The sequence below is a fragment of the Leucoraja erinacea genome, chromosome 17, assembly GCF_028641065.1.
Source record: "Leucoraja erinacea ecotype New England chromosome 17, Leri_hhj_1, whole genome shotgun sequence".
Classification (NCBI taxonomy): Eukaryota; Metazoa; Chordata; class Chondrichthyes; order Rajiformes; family Rajidae; genus Leucoraja; species Leucoraja erinaceus.
The window spans coordinates 20,342,085-20,366,211 of record NC_073393.1 but is presented as its reverse complement, the minus strand read 5'-3'; the positions used below and the strand labels follow the sequence as shown (position 1 = coordinate 20,366,211).

The following is a 24,127-nucleotide window of genomic DNA, read 5'->3' as shown; positions in this document are numbered from 1 at the left end:
GTCTCCAGCAGGTTGCGCTTTCTCTCCCTATTTCTATAATCCTCTCTGGATTTGTCATAGATAATCTCATTGCATTGGTACCACTCCACCAGTTCCCCCTCTTGTTCCCTGTTGAAGTTATATGGCCTTACCTTCTGCCATCTTACCTTTATGTTATCGTCTGCTGAGGATATTGGGGAGGCAACAGCTACTGGGGAGGCAATCTCAAATCCACCTTGATCACCCTCTCCCTGCTCCAAGGCTGTGGTATCTCTGGCATCTCCTCTTGCCTCTCCACCTGTCTCTCTTGCTGAGTATCCTCCTCATTTACCTGCATGGCTAAAAAAATTCTGACTTTCTTTGACCCCTTTCTTTGCGCTTTTCTGAGAGGCATCTCTGCAAGTCTTTTTACTGTGAAAAAGATTCTCAAACAATGACAATTAGGTGGGACGTCCTCGATGGACACATGGTCCATTGGCGATATTGAGACCACCTTTTTTACTCACCTTATGTCCCTTCTGTCAAGCTTCCAGGTTTACCGTTCGCAGGAGTTCCCACGGTACCCGCAAGAGTCATTACGGATATCGCACGGATATTCCACTGGCATCTGCGTTCATACAATGTTGCAACGCTGTTCAAGTCACTCTTGGAGAAATTCAAAAATGTTTGAATTTTCTCCCGACCGTACAAAGTTACAGGACTACCTGCCGTTATCGCCACGGAGGTCCTCGGTGGTCCACGAATGCCGTACTGCTATCGCAGAAGGTTCCCACGATGTTAAACACTATGGCCACTGTACAACAACAACAACACTATGGCCACTGTCCCCAGGGTGGGGCCGGACGCAGCCCTTCTCTGCCTCCGGGGAACGGGCTGTGACGAGCCCAGAATCCCTCGCACTCTCCACTCAGCTCTCGGGGTTTTTTTCCGCTGCTAAACAACGCGGAAACAATGAGGAATTTTCTCACCGGGATTTCCAGCCGGCCCGTCTATAAAAGAGTGGCTGTTCAACTGGAGAGGCAGAACCAAGCAGGGAGAGAACGGAGCGCAGACAACGATGGCCATGTGGAGAGTTCAGGTGAGGAAGTGTCCGGGGCTACCGGGCGGGGGGAAGGGGGTGTCGGGGAGGGGGATGTGGGGAAGAGTGAAGGGATGAAGGGAGGCATGGGGCAGATGGGGAGTAATGGGAGAAGGGGGATGAAAGAAGGAGAGAGGGGTGAGGGAGGGGGGGGTTGTGGGAATGGATGGAGGGGGGAGGGGGGAAGAGAGAAGTGTGGGGGGTTGAGGGAGAGGGAATGGATGAAGGAGAGAGGGAGGGAAAAGAGAGATTAAAGTGGAATAGAAGTGGGGGAATAGAAAGATGAATTGAATGGGGATGAAGGGGAGAGACGTTCGGGGAAGAGGCCGTGGAGAGCGAATATAGAGGCGTATAAAATCTGTGTGAGGCACTTCAAGACAAGCCAAGTTGTTGCGTGTCCTGGTGAGCTGCAGGTGTAATGCAAACCGTGCTTGAAGAAGCATCCCCGGCAAGGAGACTCAGAGCTCGTGTACACACGTAAATGACACGCCAATCCTGCACGACATGTAAAGAAAAAGCGTCAAAGAGCTGAAACAGGCCCAACTTGCCCACACCGGTCAACATGTCCCACCTGCCTACATTTGGCCCACATCCCTCTAAACCTGTCCTATCCTTGTACCATGTAATGTTTCTTAAAAGAACAAAATATTAGTGCAAACACAATTACAAACAAGTGAATGTCAGTGCAGGAGGTTGTTCCCAGCGTTCTGTTGCAGAGGTTCTATTTGGGATATGGGGATCGGTCCCATCAGGTGATGGTTGCAGGAAAGTAGAAACAAGGAACTGCAGAGCTGGTTTATAGCAAATATAAACACAAAGTTCTGGAGTAACTCAGTGGCTCCGGCAGGATTTCTGTAGAAAAGGGATGGGTGAAGTTTCGGTTCTGAAGCCTTGCTCAGACTCGAAGGGTCTTAGGTCCCAACCCGAAACATCGCCTACCCACGTTCTCCACAGAAGCCGCCTGATTCATTGAGTTACTCCAGTGCTTTGCGTCTATCTATCGAACTGCAGATGGTTGTTTATTTTTAAAAAAGACACCAAGTGCTGGAGTAACTCAGTGATTCAGGCAGCATCTGTGGAGAACGCGGGTAAGTGACGTTTCGGGTCGGGACCCTTTCAGACTGATTGTAACCGCTGAACCGTCTCCCCCCGCAGCTTGTGTTCGTGCTCTTGTGTCTGCGCGGCGGGGCGGCGCGCCGGCGGAGGCGGACGGTCACCGAGCAGTGCTTCGACCCGGAGGAGCTGCAGGATCCGCGCGAAGGGATGCGGAAGCTCCTGGGTAGGGCCAGCACGGGTCGCTTCCCCGCCCTCGACCTCGTCAAACAGCTGGAGCTGCGGCAGAAGGAGCAGCGGCAGAAGGAGCCGGAACCCTGCCCCAAGCTCGGTTTCCGGCCCCCGGGCAACGCCGACCTCGGGCACCGCTCCATCTCACCCTGGGAGTACTGGTAGGTCCGACCGGGACGGGGGCAGCGACCGGGCGGGGAGAAGCGCGGTGGTGGTGGTGGTTGGGGAAGGGGGGGGGGAGAGCAGCGATCTTGGGTCAGTCAGTCTGTGGGAGGGAGCTGTGTCGATGATGGAGACGGGCGAGGAGACGCGATTTTGGATGATTCAGTCATGATCACATTGAATGGCTCGAGGGGCCGAGTGGCCTACTCGACTATAGAGACAGGCAGTGGATAGGACAGCTCGATGAACTGTTGTCACTTCGTCGTGCCTGAAACGTGGCGACTCTTGTGCACTGCCCCGGTGACGTCTGTTGTCCGATATTACCGCGTTGTATGCAAAACAAAGTATTTCACGGTACATGTGACGAAGTATCATTAGATCATGGGTGGGAGTGGTGTGGGCGGGGATAGGTCGGCAGGAGGTGAATGGGTCAGCGAGAGGGAGGATTGGGACAGCAGAGGGGGAGGGGGAGGGGATGGGTCGGCGGGACTCGGTCGGTCCCTCACCCACTCACTCCGCCTATTTGCCACTTCCAGGATCCACTACGACGCGGACCGCTACCCCACGAAGCTGGCCTTCGCTCGCTGCCTGTGCCACGGCTGTATCGACGTGGAGACGGGCGAGGAGACGCGGGCGCTGAACTCGATGCTCCTGGAGCAGAGCCAGCTGGTGCTGCGGCGGAAACCTTGCCCGGGACAGGAGGGACTCTACAACTTCAAGCTGGAGTACATCATGGTGCCGGTGGGCTGCACATGTGTATTGCCCCGGGGTAACTTATAGTCCCGGGCGGAGCGAGACCTTCTCCTCCCTCCCCCCCCATCCCCTCCCCCGACACTTCCAGGACCTTCCGCCTGGAGTTTACAGCGTCGCGGGTCCGGACATACAGAAACGTCCTGGCCAGCCCGTCGTCGGCGCTGTTGCCCCGGACCTCCCGGGGACATGGCCGGTGGGGCTATTGCCTCCTGGTGGGGACCACAGGGACAGTGGCCGCTCTGTGTGGAGGGACCGACTCTTATGATGAATACCTGTGTATTTGCAGGTATTCATGTGACTGCGCTCTTCGATCTATTTAATGTATTTAATGTATTTATTACAGACCCGCGCTCCCCTTCATATCTCTACCGTCACTGAGCAAGGAGATTGTATCGGAGATCTGGTCTGTGAAAGAATAAGTTGTATTTATAATAATAATAATTTAAAGGCAGCAAAGGGGCGCTTCGGCCCATCGAGTCTGTGCAGGTCCTCATTGACTCTAATCTCACGTTATTTATGCCGTATTTACACAAGGTGTGGTCACGGCCCGATTTTACTGTAATAATCTGTGATTTTATCCTGGATGTGTACTTTATATTAAAGTGTTGAGCTGTGATTGGTCTGACGTTTCAATTGTGAAATAAGGGAATATTGATTTAAGAATCCGTGTTGAATGGGGACGGCCGGTGCCTCCTAGTTCCCAGGAGTAAATGTCACCAACAATTTGTCCTGGACCAACCACATTGAAGCTACGCCCAACACCCCCACATCTTCAGCATGTCTCCAGAGAGTGTTAATAATAATAATAATAATATCTTTTATTGTCATTGCACATAAGCGCAACGAGATTTGGCACCGATGTCCACTCGTTTATGTAGAAAGCACCTTATCGGGGTTCCTCACGGTTTGGTTAGGCCAGGACTCTCTCCAAGACTGCAAGCGACCAGAGAATTGTGGGCACAAACCAGCCTCCGCACCCCTACTTCAACGCTTCACGCTGCTTCGGAGAGCAGCCGACATAATAAAAGATCACTCACACCCCGAGCATCAGGTCTTCTCCCTCTCCCATTGGCCTTGTAAGCACGCACCACACAATTCATCTACCGCTTCTTCCCCACTGTCATATAATATCACTCATATATAAATCCCGCGTGATATGAATATGTATAATATGCATAATATATATTAGAGATATATATGCGTGATATTTATGTGTGACGGGAGCAAGTGCAGACCCGCTGGGTCTGTTCCCCCAACGCGCGTTTGCCGGAGGGGGGGGAGGTGGTGGGTGCTGCGGCTTCCCACGCACACTAACCACACCCACTCTACACACACACATGGGGGGAGTGAGAGGAGTGGGAGAGAGGAGTGGGGAGAGAGAGGAGGGGGAAGGGAGAGGAAGGGGAGAGAGAGAGAGAGGGAAGGAGAGAGGGAAGGGGAGAGGGAGAGAGGGGGGAAGGGGGAGAGGTAGATGGGGGGGGGGGGTGGAGAGAGAGAGAATGGAGGGGGAGAGAGGGGGGGGGGGGAGAGGAGGGAGGGGGGGGAGAGTAGGGTTGTAGGAGGGTAAAGGGGGGTTGGAGGAGGGGAGAGGGGACATTCAGTGTACATTCATTGGTACATTTTGAAGGCTTTTCTGGTGGGTGGGGGGAGGGATTATAAAACCCGGAAGGTTGTGGCTCAGTCTCTGCATGATGGGGGAGGGGGAGGTCACTACTCTGTCTGAGCTGTGAATCAACTGAACACACTGAATGTCGACTGAGCTGTGAGTGTGGTGTTTTGTGTGGTTTTATGGTGGTTTCACCCTGCTTGAAATTGTATGAAACTGAATTTGAATGTTGTGGCCTTGCACCCTGTTGGTATGAAACTGCACTTGAATTTGGTGGCTTACACCCTGCTTGAAGTGGTAAGAAATTGCACTTGAATTTGGTGGCCTTGCACCCTGCTTGAAATGGTAGGAAAATGGATTTGAATTTGGTGGCCCTGCACCCTGCTTGCAATGGAATTTCAAAGAATAGCTGTGTCAAAGTCCAGCCCACCAGCCGTGAGTGAGCTGCCAGCACATCAGGCTTGAGGGACTGAGCCGCCACCCCAAGAATCCATTTGGCCCACAATGTCCATACTAGCCCTCTGGAGACTAGTCCCTTCAGCCCACGACACCCAAACCAGCGCTCCAGAAACCCCACCCCACTGGCTATCAATATTGGAATTGGTGGAGAGGTGGAATATTGCATTGGGGGACCAACCCTCCCGTGTGATCATGTGACCCAACGGGTCTCACCTAGTCTAGTATATCTATATATGCGTAGTGTGTGTGTGATATATATATATATTTGTGCATGGTATATATGTCACACATCGGCCTCAGAGCAGAAGCGTCCACGTCGCATGGAAACTGAAAGTATCCCGAGCTAATTCTGTTACCATCACCATCTATTGCTACAAGTGATTGTCGCCCGAAAACTTGCGTCCTTTTGAGAACGGATGATGACAGCGATGTCAACATTTGAAACAATGAAGAGGGGCACGAAAGAAGATGTCATGCATATATATAAATACACATCACGCGTATGCACATCAAGCATATATATTTATCACATACATATATCTACACATGAACATATATATACATACGTGATATATCTATATATATATATACGTATGTATATACCTGCAATGGAGATATAAATATATCACGCACCCATATATACATATTGCAAACTAACTTTTCTGATGGATTTCATGAAGCTGCATCAATTGCAGTCATTTATTTGATTGTAGTATTTGCCCCAAATATTTGTTAGGTATATGGAACTGAAGGAGGACCCGACATGGGGGAAGAACAATGAACAATAAATAAAGGACCTGGGGGGGGGGGGGGGGGGGCAGGGGGGGGGGGGGGGGGGGGGGGGGGGGGCGCATGGAGGAGGGCAGGGGGTAAAGATGGGGAAAGCAAAGTGGGACCTGGTGCAGTTTCTGTGTATGTTTTGTAACTTTGTCAGCACCCTTATGTGGCGACTATTTGGATATCTTAGGTACGCAAGAATATCACTGTGACCTGTCAATAAAGCATTTGTTCATGAATGTTGTTTACTGCAAATGGCCCAGCTCAGTATTTCCAAAGTGGTAGACATATTTCATACAATGGCAATTAACTAAATAATAGATGTTAATAATGTGGTGTAAACTAATTTTTCTGATGTATTTCATGAAGCTGCAGTGATTGGAGTCATTTATTTGATTGTCACACCTTGCCCATGTGGGTGCAGGAGATAGCACCAATGCAATCGTCGATGTAGCCGCGGTAGAGGTTGGGGATGGGGCCCTGGTACGTCTCGAACAAGGATTGTTTGACATACCCTACAAAGAGGCAGGCATAGCTGGGGTCCATGCACGTGCTCATAGCTACACCTTGTATTTTGAGGAAATGGAAGGAGTCAAATGAAAAGTTATTAAGGGTAAGGACCAGCTCTGCTAGGCGGAGGAGAGTATCTGTAGACGGGGATTGGTTGGTTCTCCGGTCGAGGAAATGAACAGCCGACATTTGCCGTGGAGATTTAAAGATCCAAAATATCGGGAATTATCGCGTTTGCTCGCTGAATTTCATCAAAAGTAAGTTAATAATGCCTTACTTTTGATGAAATTCAGCGAGCAAACGCGATAATTCCCGATATTTTGGATCTTTAAATCTCCACGGCAAATGTCGGCTGTTCACTTCCGCTGTTTTTCCACCTTCAGTTCCCTCTTGTAATTACCTTACTTTCTATCTTTTTTATTGCCTGAAAATTTATGTCGCTGTGCTTCACGGTCACCCCGACTAGCACAGAAAATTTCAGCTAAAAAATCGGCCGTTTTCCATGTTTTTAACGGGTGGGAAATTGCGTGTTTCCCCATTCACTAACAGGTACCGAAGTGACATATGTCCTCCAGTTAAAATTTTCGGTCACGTGAGGGGGGATCTACGCTCATTTGACATTTGGTGAAATCACCCTATTACCTGTCAAATTTTATTCTTGACAAGTAGTATGAACTGACACAATTATTAATCTAACACTATATCACACACACAAACTGTTGCCCCACAACATTGATTACACTGCGAATCGGGTCCGGTCAGGTAAGCTCCGGTTACTAAAATGGGCGGTGAAAAATGCCCAGGATCCCCTCCGTAGCATACACGTCAGCCCATTGTATTTCGCAGGAGTGGCCTATCTTGCTCTGCTCCAAGATCTTTGGACCCAACGTGCCCCGCGGTCCTTCAGCTGATTGGCGATCTGTCTCTGACGTACCCCACGCTCCTCGATCTCATTGGTCGACAGACTCAGCCGGGCCCCGCATTTGATTGGCGGTTCCACGGCCTTTGGAGCGGATTGGTGGGTCAGCCCGGCTCGCCATTGGCGGCTCGGGCCGGTAAATTGATTGGCCGCCCGCCGGCTCCGTTGGGCCCTCGAGCCCATGGATCTGGTGGCCAAAGATCCCATGGCAAGCCCTATACTGTAGGATCATTGCTGGTGGCCTCGGCCGGGGGAAGCTGATCGGTGCCTCGGAACTGGTGGAGCTCGGCAGCGGAGGACATGAGTGGACATTGGGGGGAAGCGCATGCAGGTAAACACTGGGACAGGCACTTCCAGAGAGTGCAGGCTTGGAAGACGGAGTCAGTCAGACCTCCGATGCCGCACGAAAGCGATTCACTCAATCGCAGGGTAGGGTAGAAAGGAGCAAAGATCTTAGAGCAGGGCTCACTAGATCTTTGGAAAGGAGGCGGTGTGGTGACATGCCGCAGTTGGGGGGAGTCTTCAAGAAAGATTTCAATGGGACCTGAGCCATTTGTTATTTCAAACACAGAGGGGTGGTTGGTATTTGCAACGAACTGCCAGAAAAAGCGATAGAGATGGTGCAATGTAAACACGTTTGGTACAATGATAGGAAAGGGTTTGAAGCTATACGGGCCAAACATAGGCAATGGTAACTCAATTTTCAGTGTACATTCAATGGTACATGTGATAATAAACTAACTTTGAAATGGGATTAACTTAGTTGGGCAACTTGGTTTGCTGACAAAAGTTGGGTTAAAGTGCTTGTTCTGTACTGTCCTACTCTTAACAATGAAGAATGGCTTCCAATTGATTGTGGCAAATAGTTAATATGTGCAAGATGTAGTATAAAGTGGAGAAATGTAATGTTACCAACTTTCATAAGGTGGGCACCAAAGCAAAAGACACAACAGATTGGGAAATATTAATTTGCAAAGGATTCTGTGTGCCCATGTACTCCAGTCACTGAAATCAAACAAACGGGGACGATATGTGGTGAATATGACGAAATGACAATGGTGCTCATTGAATCATAAAATTGTTACTTTAGTGGTAACTGTCCCGTAGCTCTCCACTCTGTGCTGAGCCATCTGGAGCAGGGGCAGAGCTACGTCCGGATGCTCTTTGTGGATTTTAGTTCAGCCTTTAATACAATCATTCCGGACATTCTCATTGGTAAACTGGTCACTCTCGGCCTCCCCACTGTCACATGTGCCTGGATAAAGGATTTCCTCACCAACCGGCCCCAGACTGTGAGACTCGGCCCCCACCTCTCCTCCACTCGCAGGTTGAGTACCGGTTCCCCACAGGGCTGTGTGCTAAGCCCCCTCTTATACTGTCTCTACACCTACGACTGCAGTCCGGCCCACAACAACAACCGCATCGTCAAATTTGCTGACGACACTACTGTGGTCGGACTTATTTCGAAGGGAGACGAGGCAGCCTACAGAGAGGAAGTCCTGAAGTTGACAACCTGGTGCTCAGAAAACAATCTGGTTCTGAACACCAGGAAAACAAAAGAGCTCATTGTCGACTTCAGGAGGCACAGCACCGACTTAGCCCCCCTACACATCAACGGCGAGTGTGTGGAGAGGGTCAACACCTTCCGGTTTCTCGGCGTCCATATCGCTGCTGACATCTCCTGGACGGACAACACGACAGCGGTCATCAAGAAGGCTCAGCAGCGGCTGCACTTCCTGAGGGTCCTCAGGAAGCACAACCTGGACTCTAACCTGCTGCTGACCTTCTACCGCTCGTCCATCGAGAGCCTGCTGACATACTGCATTACAGCATGGTATAGCAGCTGCACCATGGCAGACAGGGAGAGGCTTCAGAGGGTAACCAGGACAGCGCAGAGGATCATTGGCTGCCCTCTCCCCTCCCTGATGGACATCTACACCTCCCGCTGCCTTAGCAGGGCAAAGAAGATCATCAAAGACAGCTCCCATCCTGCGTTTGGACTGTTCAACCTGCTGCCCTCTGGAAGGCGCTATAGGTGCATCAAATCCAGGACAAACAGACTCAGGAATAGTTGCTTTCCGAGAATTATATCTACTATAAATTCAAATTCACACATGCACTGACTACACCGCCCAACACGGACTTCCATCTGTATATATGTATATATGTATGTAGCGCCGCAGAATGTGTGCACCTATTCCACCCCCCATCTCCCTTCTGTTTTTTGTTTTTTGTGCTAAATTGTATGTATGCACTGAGTACGAGCAGCTTTCAGTTTCACTGTACATGTATAGTGACAATAAATGGCATATCTATATCTATCTTCAAGAACTGAATACCAGGTGATGTGATTTTAGTCATGTGATATATTCATAATCTTATCAGTCTTGTGAATATGTGTGTAAGTATGCTCAGTGCAGTTTTGTAAAATAAAGAAGACTTACACTGACAACTGCTTGACTAAAACCTGTGTTTGTTTCTGTCTACATGCCACTACCATAATATCTTACAAATGGCGAAGAGGATCAGATCGAGTTTGTGAACTTAACCTTTAAATTCAGTGCAGGACTATTTTGCAATATGCAGTATTGTTTCACATTTAAACAGCAAATACGAAGTTATGTCGCAGGTTTTTTGTGTGATCTGAACATGATAGACTCCAGATTCTTCTATACAGGGGACTGTGGTGTAAAACAGCAGCTGTACGAATCGACTAGAGATTGTCAGGCTAACTTTGTGTTGTGGCAAGATGGTGTCCATGGGATACATCGGCCGTCTAGAGGCTTTTGTCAAGAACCGTGAAACCTTTTCCTCATACTGTGAGCGAATGGAAATGTTTTTTAGTGCTAATAACATTATTGAAGCTGAAGAAACGGAGGATATTATTAAAGCTTTATTTCAGACACAGGTCCATATACACATCAAACAGTACAAAGAATTACAAAGATACATTAAGAAATTACATATTAGCCTAAAATATATATAAGCTATTGCACCAATGCCATCTTAGCCTAGAAGTGAATCTATAGCAGCTTTTCAGAGGGCTGACTAAGGCTTCAATTATGTGGTTCTCTGACTTGTCCAGGCGACACATAAAACTAAACATCAGCTGTCTTAAGAGTGCCTCACAGGTTGGCACTCTAGTGGACACAAACAATTGACTGGCACTATGCCACCTAGGGACACGAAGTAGCAACCTCATTGCATCATTGTATGCTACCTTAAGCCTCTGCATACTCTTTTTCTTATACTTAGACCACAATTGAGCAGTATATAACGGTGTGATGTAGGTTCTGAACAGGGAACACTTCACATGGTCAGAGCACACATAAAACTTCCTTATAAGCATGTTGGCTTGAAGATAAATTTTACAGCGCTGTCGGTAGAGGTCTTTGTCATCCTTCCAGTCATCAGATATGACATGACCTAAGTATTTAATTTCCTCACACACTGCAAGAGGACGTCTGACAAATAAAAGGTCGGATTCCCTGTCCTCAGCGCTTCTAACCACCATTATGCGGCTTTTCTGATAGTGAGCAAGTGCAGTATAGAACACAAAACAGGCCATAAGAGAATGCAAAAAGGCTATTCTATTAACTGAAATTGTCCTGAAGTTTATGCAACTCTCACCGGCATGCTAGCTCCAGAGCATGCAAAGAATGTTTCATTTGAGAAAAGTTGTTTCAAAATGTGATGCTCACGTCAACCCTAGGCCCATATGTATTACAGAAAGTTACAAATTTCACACTAGAAGTCTGGTGAGGCTGTGGGTGAGTACATTATTACATTGAAGAAGTTGTCACTACACTACAATTTTGGGACATTTCTAGATCGAGCTTTGCGTCATAGTGGATTGTGGAGTGGTGGATGAGCGAATCCATTCAAAATTACTGACCACACCAGCCTTTACCTTTTATTTGGCATGCAAAGCTGCCTTGGCCATGGAGATGGCATCTCAAAGGTCGCCTAACACATACTGGCACACACGACAGTCAAATGGAAGTTCAAAAATACATGCATCACAAGACAGGGAAAAGGCTGTTCTGGACAAAACACAGATACGTGCTATTGATTTTAGAAAGATAGAAAATAGGTGCAGGAGGCCATTCGGCACTTCAAGCCAGCACCGCCACTCATTGTGATCATGGCTGATCGTCCCCTATCAATAACCCGAGCCTGCCTTCTCCCCATATACCCTGGACTCCACTAGCCCCTAGAGCTCTATCTAACTCTTAAATCCATCCAGTGATTTGGCCTTCACTGCCCTCTGTGGCAGGGAATTCCATAAATTCACAACTCTCACAACTAACATAAATTTACCTACTTGTCCGCCTGATGAAGGCAGCTAATATAATAAAATACTTTTACTACAGACTCTTCTCGTTGGTACCATCGGGACAGAGGTACAAGAACCTGAGAACAGTCTCATTAAGCATCAGACTTTGAACCACCCTGCACAACACTAGCCACAACTCTACCTCGGCATTGAATCACAACAGACTTTGCACTATTAAGGTTACTCTGATAAGTTTGGTTTTGCACAATCATGGTATAGTTTACTTAGAGTAACCAAATTGTTTTTGTTGTGTTTAATGTGCCTATAAATCTGCAAGCAATAATTTTATTGTTCCAGTTCTTATTTGGAGCATATGACAAATAAATATACTTGATGACTTTGCTGCCACCTTCAGGGATCCTTGGATTTTGGATGTCCTCCCAAGTTCATCACCTTGAATTTATCAGGACTAAATTCCATCTACATTGTTCTTCCCTTCTCATCAACTGATCAACTAGGCTATTACATTCTGTAGCCTATCACTATCAACAACACCGTTAATTCTGGCCAAATTGGAGATGCCAGGACACTAAAATTGAGTAACGGCTTCTGGACTGCTAGGCCATTTGGTCAATTTAAATGTGCCTTCTGCAGAAATGGGACATGCTGCAGAATGGTGCCAGCTTGTCTCGAGCCAGATAAGAGTAAATATTGTTGCAAAGCTTTACTTTGCTAGATGTGGATTGGGTTAAGTTTTGAGCCTTGTCTGGCTTTCTTGACCATCTAGGCACATATTGCATAATTCATCTCTGTTAACTTGCATCTAGAAACTTTGTCAGCATAAATTGTTTGGTCACTGTATTATTGGGTTAGGGAAATGTCTATCACGTACCGTGTTAATCGATATCTGTTATTGGACTGCATAGAGACCACCCCCTTGTGGTTCGGCCCCTCAACGTTCGGGGACCTATAAAAGGCCACTCCCGCGAGGTCCTGTGTCGATCTTCTGGGAGAAGACATAGGACTGCGTGACCTTCTGGAGTGTCTCTGCTTGCACAAGGCTAGGTGGGCTTGGCCAGGCAGATACAAGGATCGAACCCGCGGTGGTTAGGTATAGCAGTGGGGAACTGTTATTGTATTTTTCCAAAATAAAGTTTAGATGCGCAAGTGCTTGACTCAGTATGTTATTGACTGAAACTAGACTGCGGGGAAGCTTAGAACGAGCTATTTATAACACCATAGCTTTTTGGTTCATCTGCTCGCTTACTTAATCATACTTCTGATGCTCGTATTCAGATTGTTAATGTATACGGTGAAACGTTAGGGTCCCTGCACTGATCACTATGGTGTGGCACTGGCCACAGATATCCAATCACAAAAAGAACCTTCCACCATCAACCCCTGTCTCATATTACACAAGAACATGTTGGGCTGACAATCTTTTTTGCATGGATAGACACAAAAAGCTGGAGTAACTCAGGCACCATCTCTGGAGGAAATTGGTGATGATTTTGGTCAAGACACTTCTGTCCCGACCCGAAACGTCACCCACTCCCCCTCGCAGGAGATGCTGCCTGCCCCGGTGAGTTACTCCAGCTTTTTGTGTCTATCTTCGGTTTAAACCGGCGTCTGCAGTTCCTTTTGACACTAAAGCATTTTTGCATGTTTTGTCTTTGTGCTTTGATGCAAATGAGTGGTTTAATTGACCTTTCATTGCTCCGTAAAAATATCTATCTGATGACACGTCAGCTGGACTGGGTAAAGGCATCCGTTTGGACATGTTTCTTGAACTCTCATGTGATATGGGTGTTTGTTGTGATGACAACATTTAACACCAATCCTCTGCACTGTGGTGAACCATTTGAGATTTGAACCCCGACAGCCCTTGTGTTGTTTTGAGTCTGTCGTGGTGACTGTGAAGAAATCCCAGTGTTGGCGGTAGTGTTCACCTCACACCTTCTCTCCCACTATTTAGACTGTATGGCCATTTAAATCATCAATATTCTTGCAGTTAGTCCACTATATACATGTCAATCTTTTTGACTGAATGCACAAATTCCATTTGCCTGCGTCAGGCCCAGTTATTGGAAAAAGAGGTTGAAGTGGACATTCCGGTACTTGTTTATTTTTCTGTTGTCGCTTTATTAAGTACGTGCATGTTATTCTCTCTCTCTAGGTTAGAGTTTGGAAGTTAGCAGGTTGCGATACCTGGTTAACAACTGCAGCTGTTTCCTGTGAAGATGAATCAGAGCAGTGAGTCCTCTGTGGGTGAAGCCAGGGAGCTGAGCAAGTCACCACTACTCAGCATCCACAGCCAGTCAAACTTCAGCCTGCAGCCTGAAAGGATGTGGTCTCCAGAGATCCCTGTGATCAGGAGGCAGACTCCCAGTCCACAGCTACCACTCTGCATAGACAGCGACTGGGAGAGTCGGGAGGAACTGCGACTGCGTGAGCTGGAAGAGGCTCGAGCCCGTGCAGCCCAAATGGAGAAGACAATGCGCTGGTGGTCAGACTGCACGGCCAACTGGCGTGAGAAGTGGAGCAAGGTGCGGGCAGAGAGAAACAAGTGCCGGGAAGAGGTGAGACTGCTAAGACAGAAGCTGGAGGCACTCAGCAAAGAGCTGACCGCAGTAAAACGTGAAAAGCAGGAACTTTTCAATGAGAATGAGCAGTTGAGGTTGGAAGCTGCATGGATAAAGAACGGTCAGGACGGTGAGCACACAGTGGACAATAAATTGGTGTCTGAGAAGGAGAGTGTGATCTTAAACATTCCAGAACAGGAACCAGTGCGAGATGTTGGAAGAGAGAAAACTTCTAAAAACAAGGTAAGCTTCTTGGAACATGGTGCAGTCCTTGCAACTGTAACTGGTATCACTTAACTGTTTCAAGGATGGTAAGTAGCTTTCATCCCAGCCACCACTTTTATTTTATATCTATTGGTATGAGTAACCTCAGACTTCTTTATCGGGAGTGACCATAAGCTTGTGCAATTCAACTAATTTCCTGTCTGTTACCAGAATGTATTGTCAAGTGTCATAAACATGTACCAGAAACTCACCACAGAAAGTGATCATCAGCAGGCCTTATAAGGATAAACACAATGGCAAATAACCCACCCAGGTTTCCTTTTGGGAAAGTTACCCAAGATATTCCATCTGTTGACTCGCTGAACTGGGCAATAAGATGTGCTCTGCTTATATATCCATATTGAAGCTATGGATAAGAAAGCACATCAACGCCTTTACTTCCTCAGAAGAGGAATGACGTTTGGCATGTGTCACCAGATTCAGAAACGGCTTCTTCCACGTGTTATTAAACAACTGAACTGTCCGCCCAAAGGATAAGTGTGTACTCCTCTTTTCCCAACCTATCTCATTGAGGCCCTTGTACTTCTGCGTGTACTTTCTTTGTAACTATATTGCTATAACATTGGTATTTTTCACTTTGCACTACCGGTTGTATTTGTGTAATTGCTTAATTATGTACCCTTGAATAGTATGATATGACTGGATAGTATGTAGACTTTTTTCTTTCACTGTATCTTGATACACATAACAATACGAAACCAATACCCATTCAATTGTGAACCTGGATTGTATTCTTCCATCATTTTAGATTCTTAGGACATTCTTATTTTTGAAAGAATGATGTTAGCAACCATTTACTGCCAAACGGTTATCTATCCTTGTTATTAAATAGAACGCAGAACAGACCAAGACAGCACAGGAACAGACTCTTCAACCCATCATATCTGTGCCAATCATGACGTTGATTTCAATTGATTCCATCTGTTTGCATGTGGTGAATATAACAGCATTCCCAACCTTTTTAAATGCGTCTTAAATGTTGCCTTTGTAACTGCTTCCATCACCTTCTCTGGTAGATTCTACCATTCTCTTACTTTTAAAAAGAAAACGCCTTCCTCAAAAATGACTTTTTAAATTTATCCTCACCCCCCCCCCCCCCACCCCTTTAAAGCTTTGCCCTCTTGGATTTAACATTTCCAACCTGGCTAAAAGACTTTGACTGTTTACGCTATCTATAATAATTTTCTATACTTCTGTCAAGTCGTCTCTCAGCCTTCAATGCTCCAGAGAAAAAATATCCAAGTTGATCCAATCTCTCCTTATAGCTAATGTACACATCCGGGCAGCATCCTGGTGAACCTATCCTATACATCTGCCTGTAATGAGGTGACAATAAGAATGCTGGCTTTGCTTGAGTGTTTTATGACATGACTTTACCACCAGTGGTGAGTTTCTGGTGCATACTTTGGATACTTGACAGTACTTTTTGGTAAAAGACTTGCAATCAGAAGTAATTTGAACCACACAAGTTTTTTGATATCCAATACAGGAATTTCAGGATACCCAGAGAGACAAATACAAAATAAGTGATGGCTGGATATGGACAGTTTACAATCCTTCAGATACAAGTGATACAGTTACTTTTGCAGCCAGCTAATGCTAAATGATCTGTGGGCGGTGTGGTGGCACATCAGTAGAGTTGCTTACTGCCTTACAGCGCCAGAGACTCTGGTTCGATCCTGACTACAGGTGGTGTCTGTACGGAGTTTGTACATTCTCCCTATGACCTGCGTGAGTTTTCTCTGGGAAGCTCCGGTTTCCTCCTGTTATCCAAAGACGTACAGGTTTGTAGGTTAATTGGTTTGGTATAAATGTAAATTGTCTTGAGTGTGCAGGATAGTGTTTGTGTGCGAGGATCACTGGTTGGCGCGGACTAGATGGGCCAAAGGGTCTCTTTATGCGCTATATCTCTAAACTAATCTGCTTCAGTGAGGACTTTTCAGAAAGCCTGTCTGAAGAAAGTCCCGACTGAAACTTAATCTGTCCATTTCCCTCCAGAGATACTGCTTGACCCGCTGAGTTTCTCAAGCACTTTGGTCAGAAGGTTCCTCAAAATATGTTGACTTCAAGAGCTGCCACCATTTCTACGATTGGTCCTGTGACGTCAGAGGCCCTGTACTAAACTGGTCTCATACTCTCCATTCTTGAGTGAGTCGTCATCAACATTAAAACTCTGAGCACACAGCGCTCTTGTTACAAGAATGAAAGATCATCTTTTTGAAGGGACAACATTTTTACAGGACCGGGTACAACTAGAAATGTGGAAATAGAAAAATTCTAAATATAAGTTAAGCTCCTTGGATCTTATGTGTCTACTCATTCTCCTAATAAGGGAACAGCCATTTAGAGGTGAGATGAGAAGAAACGTCTTCAACGGGAGGGAAGGGAATCAAATCGATGGGTGGAGTGGTGATGAAGGAAAAGATTTGCTTGATTGTGTTTAATGGGCCATCTTTCACATTACTCCAACTTCCAAGGTGGTGCCATACCCACCACACCCTCCCATGTTCACTTCTCTATCTTTGCCACCACCTGCTGCTTCACCATGCACACTTAGTACACTATGTGACAACAACACTGATTTAGTACAATATGTTGGTTACTTGTGATGTAATATCCTTTATAGAAGCAAATGCAAATTGGATGACTATTATCCTAAGTTCAGTCACTAAATTTGATCTTGAGTTTCTTGTGCAGTGTCATTTTAATCTCTGTCCAAATCCCACTCTGACCTTTTCATCTGTTGCCTCTTATGGTTTCCAAAAAAAAGTGATGTAAACTTGAGGAATATCACCTCCTGTGACTGCACACCTTCCGGAGTTCTGGGCGCAGTGAGTGTTCAATTCTTGTGTTTGATCAGCAATTCATGCACTTCTTTTTTCTGCATCCATAATATCTTTGTATGGCAATATAAAATCATGATATTCTTCCCCCAATTTGGTATTCTAAAAGTCTCTTCAAATGAGGTAGAGTTTAGGAACACAAAGGAGGCAACTGCTTTGCTGGGGGTACGATACAGATCGCTAAACAGGCAGCAGGAGCCAAGTGAGCAGTAGCCAAATCATCGAGAAATGTAAGGTGGCATGGAGGCGCAACCCTAGAGTTGTTGCCTTACAGTGCCAGAGACCTGGGTTCGATCCTGATAGATGCAGTCTATATGGAGTTGTACTTTCTTCTTTGACCATGTGGGTTTTCTCCGGGTGCTCCGGTTTCCTCCCACACTCCAAAAATGTATAGGTTTGTAGGTTAATTGGCCTTAATAAAATTGTCCCGAGTGTATATGATAGTGTTAGTGTACGGGGTGATCGCTGGTTGCCATGGAATCGGTGGGTCGAAGGGCCTGTTTCTGTGCTTTATCTCCAAAGTAATGTCTAAAGTAAGAATGCTGAGGTTATTGTGATTGGGATTACAACTTCCCCAATGTTAGTTGGGATCATTTTAGTGTAATGGTAGTAGGAGGAGTTGAATTTTTAGTGTGCTAAAAAGATCTTATTGAAATAATATAAAGGTGGTCGAACAAGAATAGGACAGGACTGGATCTTATCTTGGGGAAATCTTACTGAGCAGGTGGTTAGAATGTCAGTGGAAGGGTATTGGAGATGGTGATCACAGCTCTAAGTTTCAGTGTAGTTAAACACTGGACTGTGGTGTTTGCAGCCGAGTCAATTGTCCCACAAGTGGGACATGCACAATTTTGACATTCTGAAACAAGTGACCTTCCATATACCCAGAACCCTCTGGAAAAAGTTGCCACTGGTTCCTATTAAATCTTTCCCCTCTTGCCTTAAACCTATGCCCCTGGTTCTGGATATTCCTACTCTGGGTAAAAGGCTCTGTGCATCTACCCTATCTATTCCACTCATGATCTAATACACCACTATAAGAACACCCTCATCCTTCTGCTCTCCAAGGAATAAAGTCCTACACTACCCAACTTCTCCCTATAGCTCAGGCTGGCAACATGCTGGTAAATTAAAGCTTTATTTCAGACACAGGTCTATATACACATCAAACAGTACAAAGAATTACAAAGATACATTAAGAAATTGCACATTAGCCTAAAATATATATAAGCTATTGCACCAATGCCATCTTAGCCTAGAAGTGAATCTATAGCAGCTTTTCAGAGGTCTGACTAAGGCTTCAATTATGTGGTTCTCTGACTTGTCCAGGCGACACATAAAACTAAACATCAGCTGTCTTAAGAGTGCCTCACAGGTTGGCACTCTAGTGGACACAAACAATTGACTGGCACTATGCCACCTAGGGACAGGAAGTAGCAACCTCATTGCATCATTGTATGCTACCTTAAGCCTCTGCATACTCTTTTTCTTATACTTAGACCACAATTGAGCAGTATATAACGGTGTGATGTAGGTTCTGAACAGGGAACACTTCACATGGTCAGAGCACATATAAAACTTCCTTATAAGCATGTTGGCTTGAAGATAAATTTTACAGCGCTGTCGGTAGAGGTCTTTGTCATCCTTCCAGTCATCAGATATGACATGACCTAAGTATTTAATTTCCTCACACACAGCAAGAGGACGTCTGACAAATAAAAGGTCGGAAAAGTTGATTCCCTGTCCTCAGCGCTTCTAACTACCATTATGCGGCTTTTCTTAGCGTTATACTTTATGTCATAATCAAGGCCATACTGAGAGCACACCTTCAGCATCTGCTGCAGCCCAGCACTATATGGACAGAGCAGGACCAGGTCGTCTGCATACATCAGATGATTAACAATAGTGTTGCCCTCTTTCTAAATCTCTGCACTCTTTCCAGCTTAACCATATCCTTCCTATAGCAGTGTGACCAAAGCTGAACACAATACTCCAAATGCAACCTCACCAACGTCTTGTACAACGATAACATAATATCCCAGCTTCTGTAAGCAAATACCTGACTAAAGGCTAATGTACTTTTGAAGACTGAAAGCCTTGACCACCCAGTGACTCTACTTTTTTACATTGCATGATAACAAATTAAAACATTTCAGAAATTTTACAAAAGTTCAGAATTGCTGGGCCAATTCTTTTTAACTTTGGGACTTGTAGGGCCGAGATGGCCTGTTTCCGTGCTGTAATTGTTATATGGGTGGACTGAGTTTTTGCAAACTGCAGTTTTAGTACAGAAATTTGTTATGTGAGGTTCTATTCTATCATGGGGAATTTGTGTTTCTTATTCTGCAGGACCTGGACTTTATGGAAGTGATTCTGAAAAATGAGCAGGAAAGCTCAGAGCCATGGGACAAGCACACTGCTCAGAGCATGCGTACTACGTTCAGCCGCCAAGAGAGGAACCGCATCCTATGGGAAGAAGTGTCTATACTGGAAGAGGATACAACTAAAGTCACTGCATTACAGTTGCGTCTGGATGAATCCCACAAAACTCTGCAGAAAGAGAGAGAGTAGGTGTTGATGTCTAAACTTGCCAGTTCATTGTTTCCTTTGAAATCTCAGGCATCAGACAGGAATAAGGAAGTCCAACTCTCAGAACTGAACTATAAGCTCCAAATGCACAAATACTGCACTCTTAATGATGCCATCTTGTGGGTGAGATGTCGTAGTGAGGTCCAGTCCTGTCTTTAATATTGATGTCACTGATCTCATTAACTATCTTGAGCAGAAGCATGGCGCAGAACAAATTTATTCCCAAAGTACATATCATTAAAATAGATTATATGGGTATTATCGTTGTTAATAGTAGGGGGTACTGTGCATGATTAGACAGCATAATCCATACACTCATACCTGGGTTCGATTTTGACCTTGAGTACTGTCTGTGTGGAGTTTGCATGTTCTTCCCGTGACTGTGTGCTTCCTCTGGGTGCTCCAGTTTTTACCCACATCCCAAAAATGTGCAGGTTTGTAGGTTAATTGGCCTCTTTAAATTGCTCCCAGTGTGTAAAGAGTGAATGAGTTATTTGTGGGATAATGTAGACTTGTGTGAACAGGTGATCATAGAAACATAGAAAATAGGTGCAGGAGGAGGCCATTCGGCCCTTCGAGCCAGCACCGCCATTCATTGTGATCGTGGCTGATCGTCCCTTATCAATAACCCGTGCCTGCCTTCTCCCCATATCCCTTGACTCCACTAGCCCCTAGAGCTCTATCTAACTCGCTCTTCAATCCATCCAGTGACTTGGCCTCCACTGCCCTCTGTGGCAGGGAATTCCATAAATTCACAAAATTAGAGCATATGGTATTGGGGGTAGGGTGTTAACAACGATAATACCCATATAATCTATAGGGTGTTGACATGGATAGAAAATTGGTTGGCAGACTGGAAGCAAAGAGTAGGAGTGAACGGGTCCTTTTCAGAATGGCAAGCAGTGGCGAGTGGAGCAAGGCTTGGTGTTGGGGCCGCAACTGTTTACCATATATATTAATGATTTGGAAAAGGGAATTAGGAGCAACACTAGCAAATTTGCGGTGACACAAAGCTGGGTGGCAGTGTGAACTGTGAAGAGGAAGTTGCAGGGTGACCTGGACAGGTTGAGTGAGTGGGCAGATGCGTGGCAGATGCAGTATAATATAGATTCACTGTATAGATTGTGTTCACTGCAGTTTAGAAGGATGAGGGGGGATTTTATAGCAACATATAAAATTATAAAAGGACTGGACAAGCTAGATGCAGGATAAATGTTCCCAACGTTGGGTGAGTCCAGAACTAGGGGCCACAGTCTTACAATAAAGGGGAGGTCATTTAAGACTGAGGTTAAAATGGTCGGCATAGACCAGGTGGGCTGAAGGAGTGGTTTCAATGTTGTATCTCTAAACAAAGTAAAAATACCATAGCAGTATTTTTCTGAGGTCAGAGAGGGGGAGAATGCATAATGGGTCAATGTGTGATATTGAAAAGCAGAGAAGAGGTCAAAGGGAAGTGATGGGAAAGAACATACTTCAAGGGTGTTTGCATCGAAGAATTGTTGAAACTTGGTTACATTGTATTCTGTAAATGAGAGAGAAAAGTTTGTTGTAGCTTTGGGTGAGACAAGATTTGAAATTACTGCAACAGGACAGTTTTGAGAAGGAGTCAGATGGTGCTTAAAGGGAAAGCTTAAGAGCATAAGTTGAGCTGAGGCAGGACCTTCACGGTGAATGGCAGGGCCCTGGGGAGTATTGCAGAGCAGAGGGATTTTGGAGCACAGGTACATAGTTCTTTGAAAGTGGTGTCACAGGTAGATAGGGTGATCAAGGCTCTAAATAGGTTGGCCTGCATCGATCAGGGTATTGTGTATAGAAGTTGTATAACAGGTGTTGTATAAAAACAAGTGGGGAATAGCTGGGGTAAATGTAGTCTTTTGCACATTCTTCCTGTGACTGTGCAGATTTCTGCCAGATACTCAGGTTTCATCCCACATACCAAAGACGTATTGAAGTAGGTTAATTGGCCACTGTAACTTACCTGGTGAGTGGTAAAATCTGACAGCCTCACCCTATCCAGTCTCATGTAACCCAAGCCATCCAGTCCTGACAACATCCTTGTGATTTTCTTTCTGCACCTTCTCGAGCTTAATCACATCTTTCCTGTGGTATAGTGACTAGAAACGCATGCAATATTTTAGTTTAGTTACAGCATGGAAACAGGGTCTTCGGCTCGCTGATCCCACGCCGACCATTGATCATCCGTACACTAGTTCTATGTCTTCCCAGTCTCATATCCTCTACAGTGGGGGTAATTGACAGAAGCCAATTAACCTACAAACAGGCACATCTTTGGAATAAACTGGAATACTCGGTGCAAACTCACTTGGCACTGGAAGAATGTGCAAACTCCACACAAACAGGACCCATAGTCGAGATCGAACCCCGAGTTTCTGGTGCTGTGAGGCACCAGCTCTGCCCCTGTGCTGCCCAGTGTGGTGTCACCAATGTCTTGTGACATGACTTCACAACTGCACTCAATGCCCTGACTTATGACTTCTTCCCAACTTGGTAAAGTGGTAAAGAAGGCATGTGGTATGCTTGCTTTCATAGGTCGGGCCATTGAGTGTCAGAATCAGGCAGTAATAATGCAGCTGAATAGGACTGTGGTTAGGTCCCATTTGGAGTATTGCTTGCAATTCATGTCGCCCATTGTAGGATTGCATTTATCTTCCTTACTACTGATTCTTGCAAATTAACTTTTTGGGAAACCTGCACCAGCACTCCCAAGTCCCTTAGCACTGCTGATTTCTGAATTATCTCCCCATTTAGAAAATAGTCTCTACCTTTATTCCTACTGCCATGTTTCCACACTTTGCTATGCTGTATTCCATCTGCCACTTCTTTGCCCACTCTCCCAATCTGTCCAAGTCCTTTTGCAGAGTCCATGCTTTCTATACACTACCTGCACCTCCACCTATCTTTGTATCATCTGCAAACTTGACCACAAAGCCTTCAATTCCCTCATTCATATAATTGATATACATTGTGAAGAAAAGCAGGCCCAACACGGATCCCTGCGGAACACCTGGCAGCCAACCAGTAAAGGCCCCCTTTATTGCCACTCTTTGCTTTCTGCCATCCAGCCAACCTGCTAGTGCCGTCCCTCTGATACTATGGCCTCTCATCTTCTTTAGCAGCCTCATGTGCGGAATCTTATCAAACGCCTTCTGAAAATCCAGGTAAATCGTATCCGTTGACTCTCCTTTGTTTATCCAGCTGTTCACTTCCTCAAAATTTTCCAACAGGTTCGTCAAAAGGGTCTCTCTTTCACAAATCCATGCTGACCTGCCTATTTTATCATGTGCTTCTAGGTACTCAGAAACCTCATCATTTATAGTGGATTCTAAAATCTTACCAACTACTGGCTAACCGGCCTATAATTTTCACTCCTCTGCTTCATTCCCTCCTTGAATAGCGGAGTAATATTTGCAATTTTTCAATTGTCTGGAACCACCCCTGATTCTAGTGATTCTTGAAAGATCACAGCTAATGTCTCCACAGTCTCTAAACCCATCTTTTTCAGAACCCTGGGTTGCAGACCACCAAGTCCAGGTGCTTCTCCACCTTCAGACCTTTCACCTTCCCAAGCACCAATTTCTTAGTAAAAGCCACTCCAATAACTTCCACCACTTGACTCTCTTAAAATTCAAGAATGCTGCTGGTGTCTTCCACTGTGAATACTAATGGAAAAAAATTATTGAATTCACCTGCCATTTCATTATTCCCCAGTATCAGTTCTCCAGCATATTTTCCAGCAGTCTAACGTCCACTCTTGCCTCTTCCTTACTATTTATATATTTTATATTATTGGCTAGCTTACTTTCATATTAAATCTTTTCTCCCCATATTGCCTTTTTAGTTACCTTCTGTTGTTTTTGAAAAGCTTCCCACTAATCTTTACATTGTATTACGCCTTCTCTTTTAGTTTTATGCTGTCTTTGATTTCCCTTGTTAGCCACAGTAATTTCATTCGCCCATTAGAATAATTCTTCCTCTGTGTCATCCAAATTATTTCCAGAAATTCC

The 24,127-nt window shown here is 45.6% G+C and overlaps 2 protein-coding genes across 2 annotated transcripts in view; both read left to right on the top strand.

Annotated features, from left to right (window-relative positions):
- The first annotated feature begins 1,869 nt into the window (after positions 1 to 1,869).
- On the top strand, positions 1,870 to 3,866 carry LOC129705487 (interleukin-17C-like). The gene is made up of 2 exons (XM_055649077.1): positions 1,870 to 2,502; positions 3,040 to 3,866. The coding sequence occupies exons 1-2, from the start codon at positions 2,321 to 2,323 to the stop codon at positions 3,281 to 3,283; spliced, it is 426 nt and encodes a 141-aa protein (XP_055505052.1). The 5' UTR covers positions 1,870 to 2,320; the 3' UTR covers positions 3,284 to 3,866.
- A 3,792-nt stretch (positions 3,867 to 7,658) lies between these two features.
- Positions 7,659 to 24,127, top strand: part of ccdc102a (coiled-coil domain containing 102A) — a 35,170-nt gene continuing 18,701 nt past the window's right edge. Inside the window, exons 1-3 of the mRNA XM_055648770.1 lie at positions 7,659 to 7,858; positions 13,980 to 14,628; positions 19,863 to 20,080. Coding sequence (XP_055504745.1) covers positions 14,044 to 14,628; positions 19,863 to 20,080 — 803 coding nt within the window. The 5' untranslated portion in view covers positions 7,659 to 7,858; positions 13,980 to 14,043. The remainder of the gene's footprint in view (positions 7,859 to 13,979; positions 14,629 to 19,862; positions 20,081 to 24,127) is intronic.

Excerpts from the sequence above, each read along its gene's own strand:
- LOC129705487 (XM_055649077.1), top strand. The coding sequence starts at position 2,321 with ATGCGGAAGCTCCTGGGTAGGGCCAGCACGGGTCGCTTCCCCGCCCTC. Across the intron at positions 2,503-3,039 it reads ATCTCACCCTGGGAGTACTG|GATCCACTACGACGCGGACC; the intron begins GTAGGTCCGACC and ends TGCCACTTCCAG.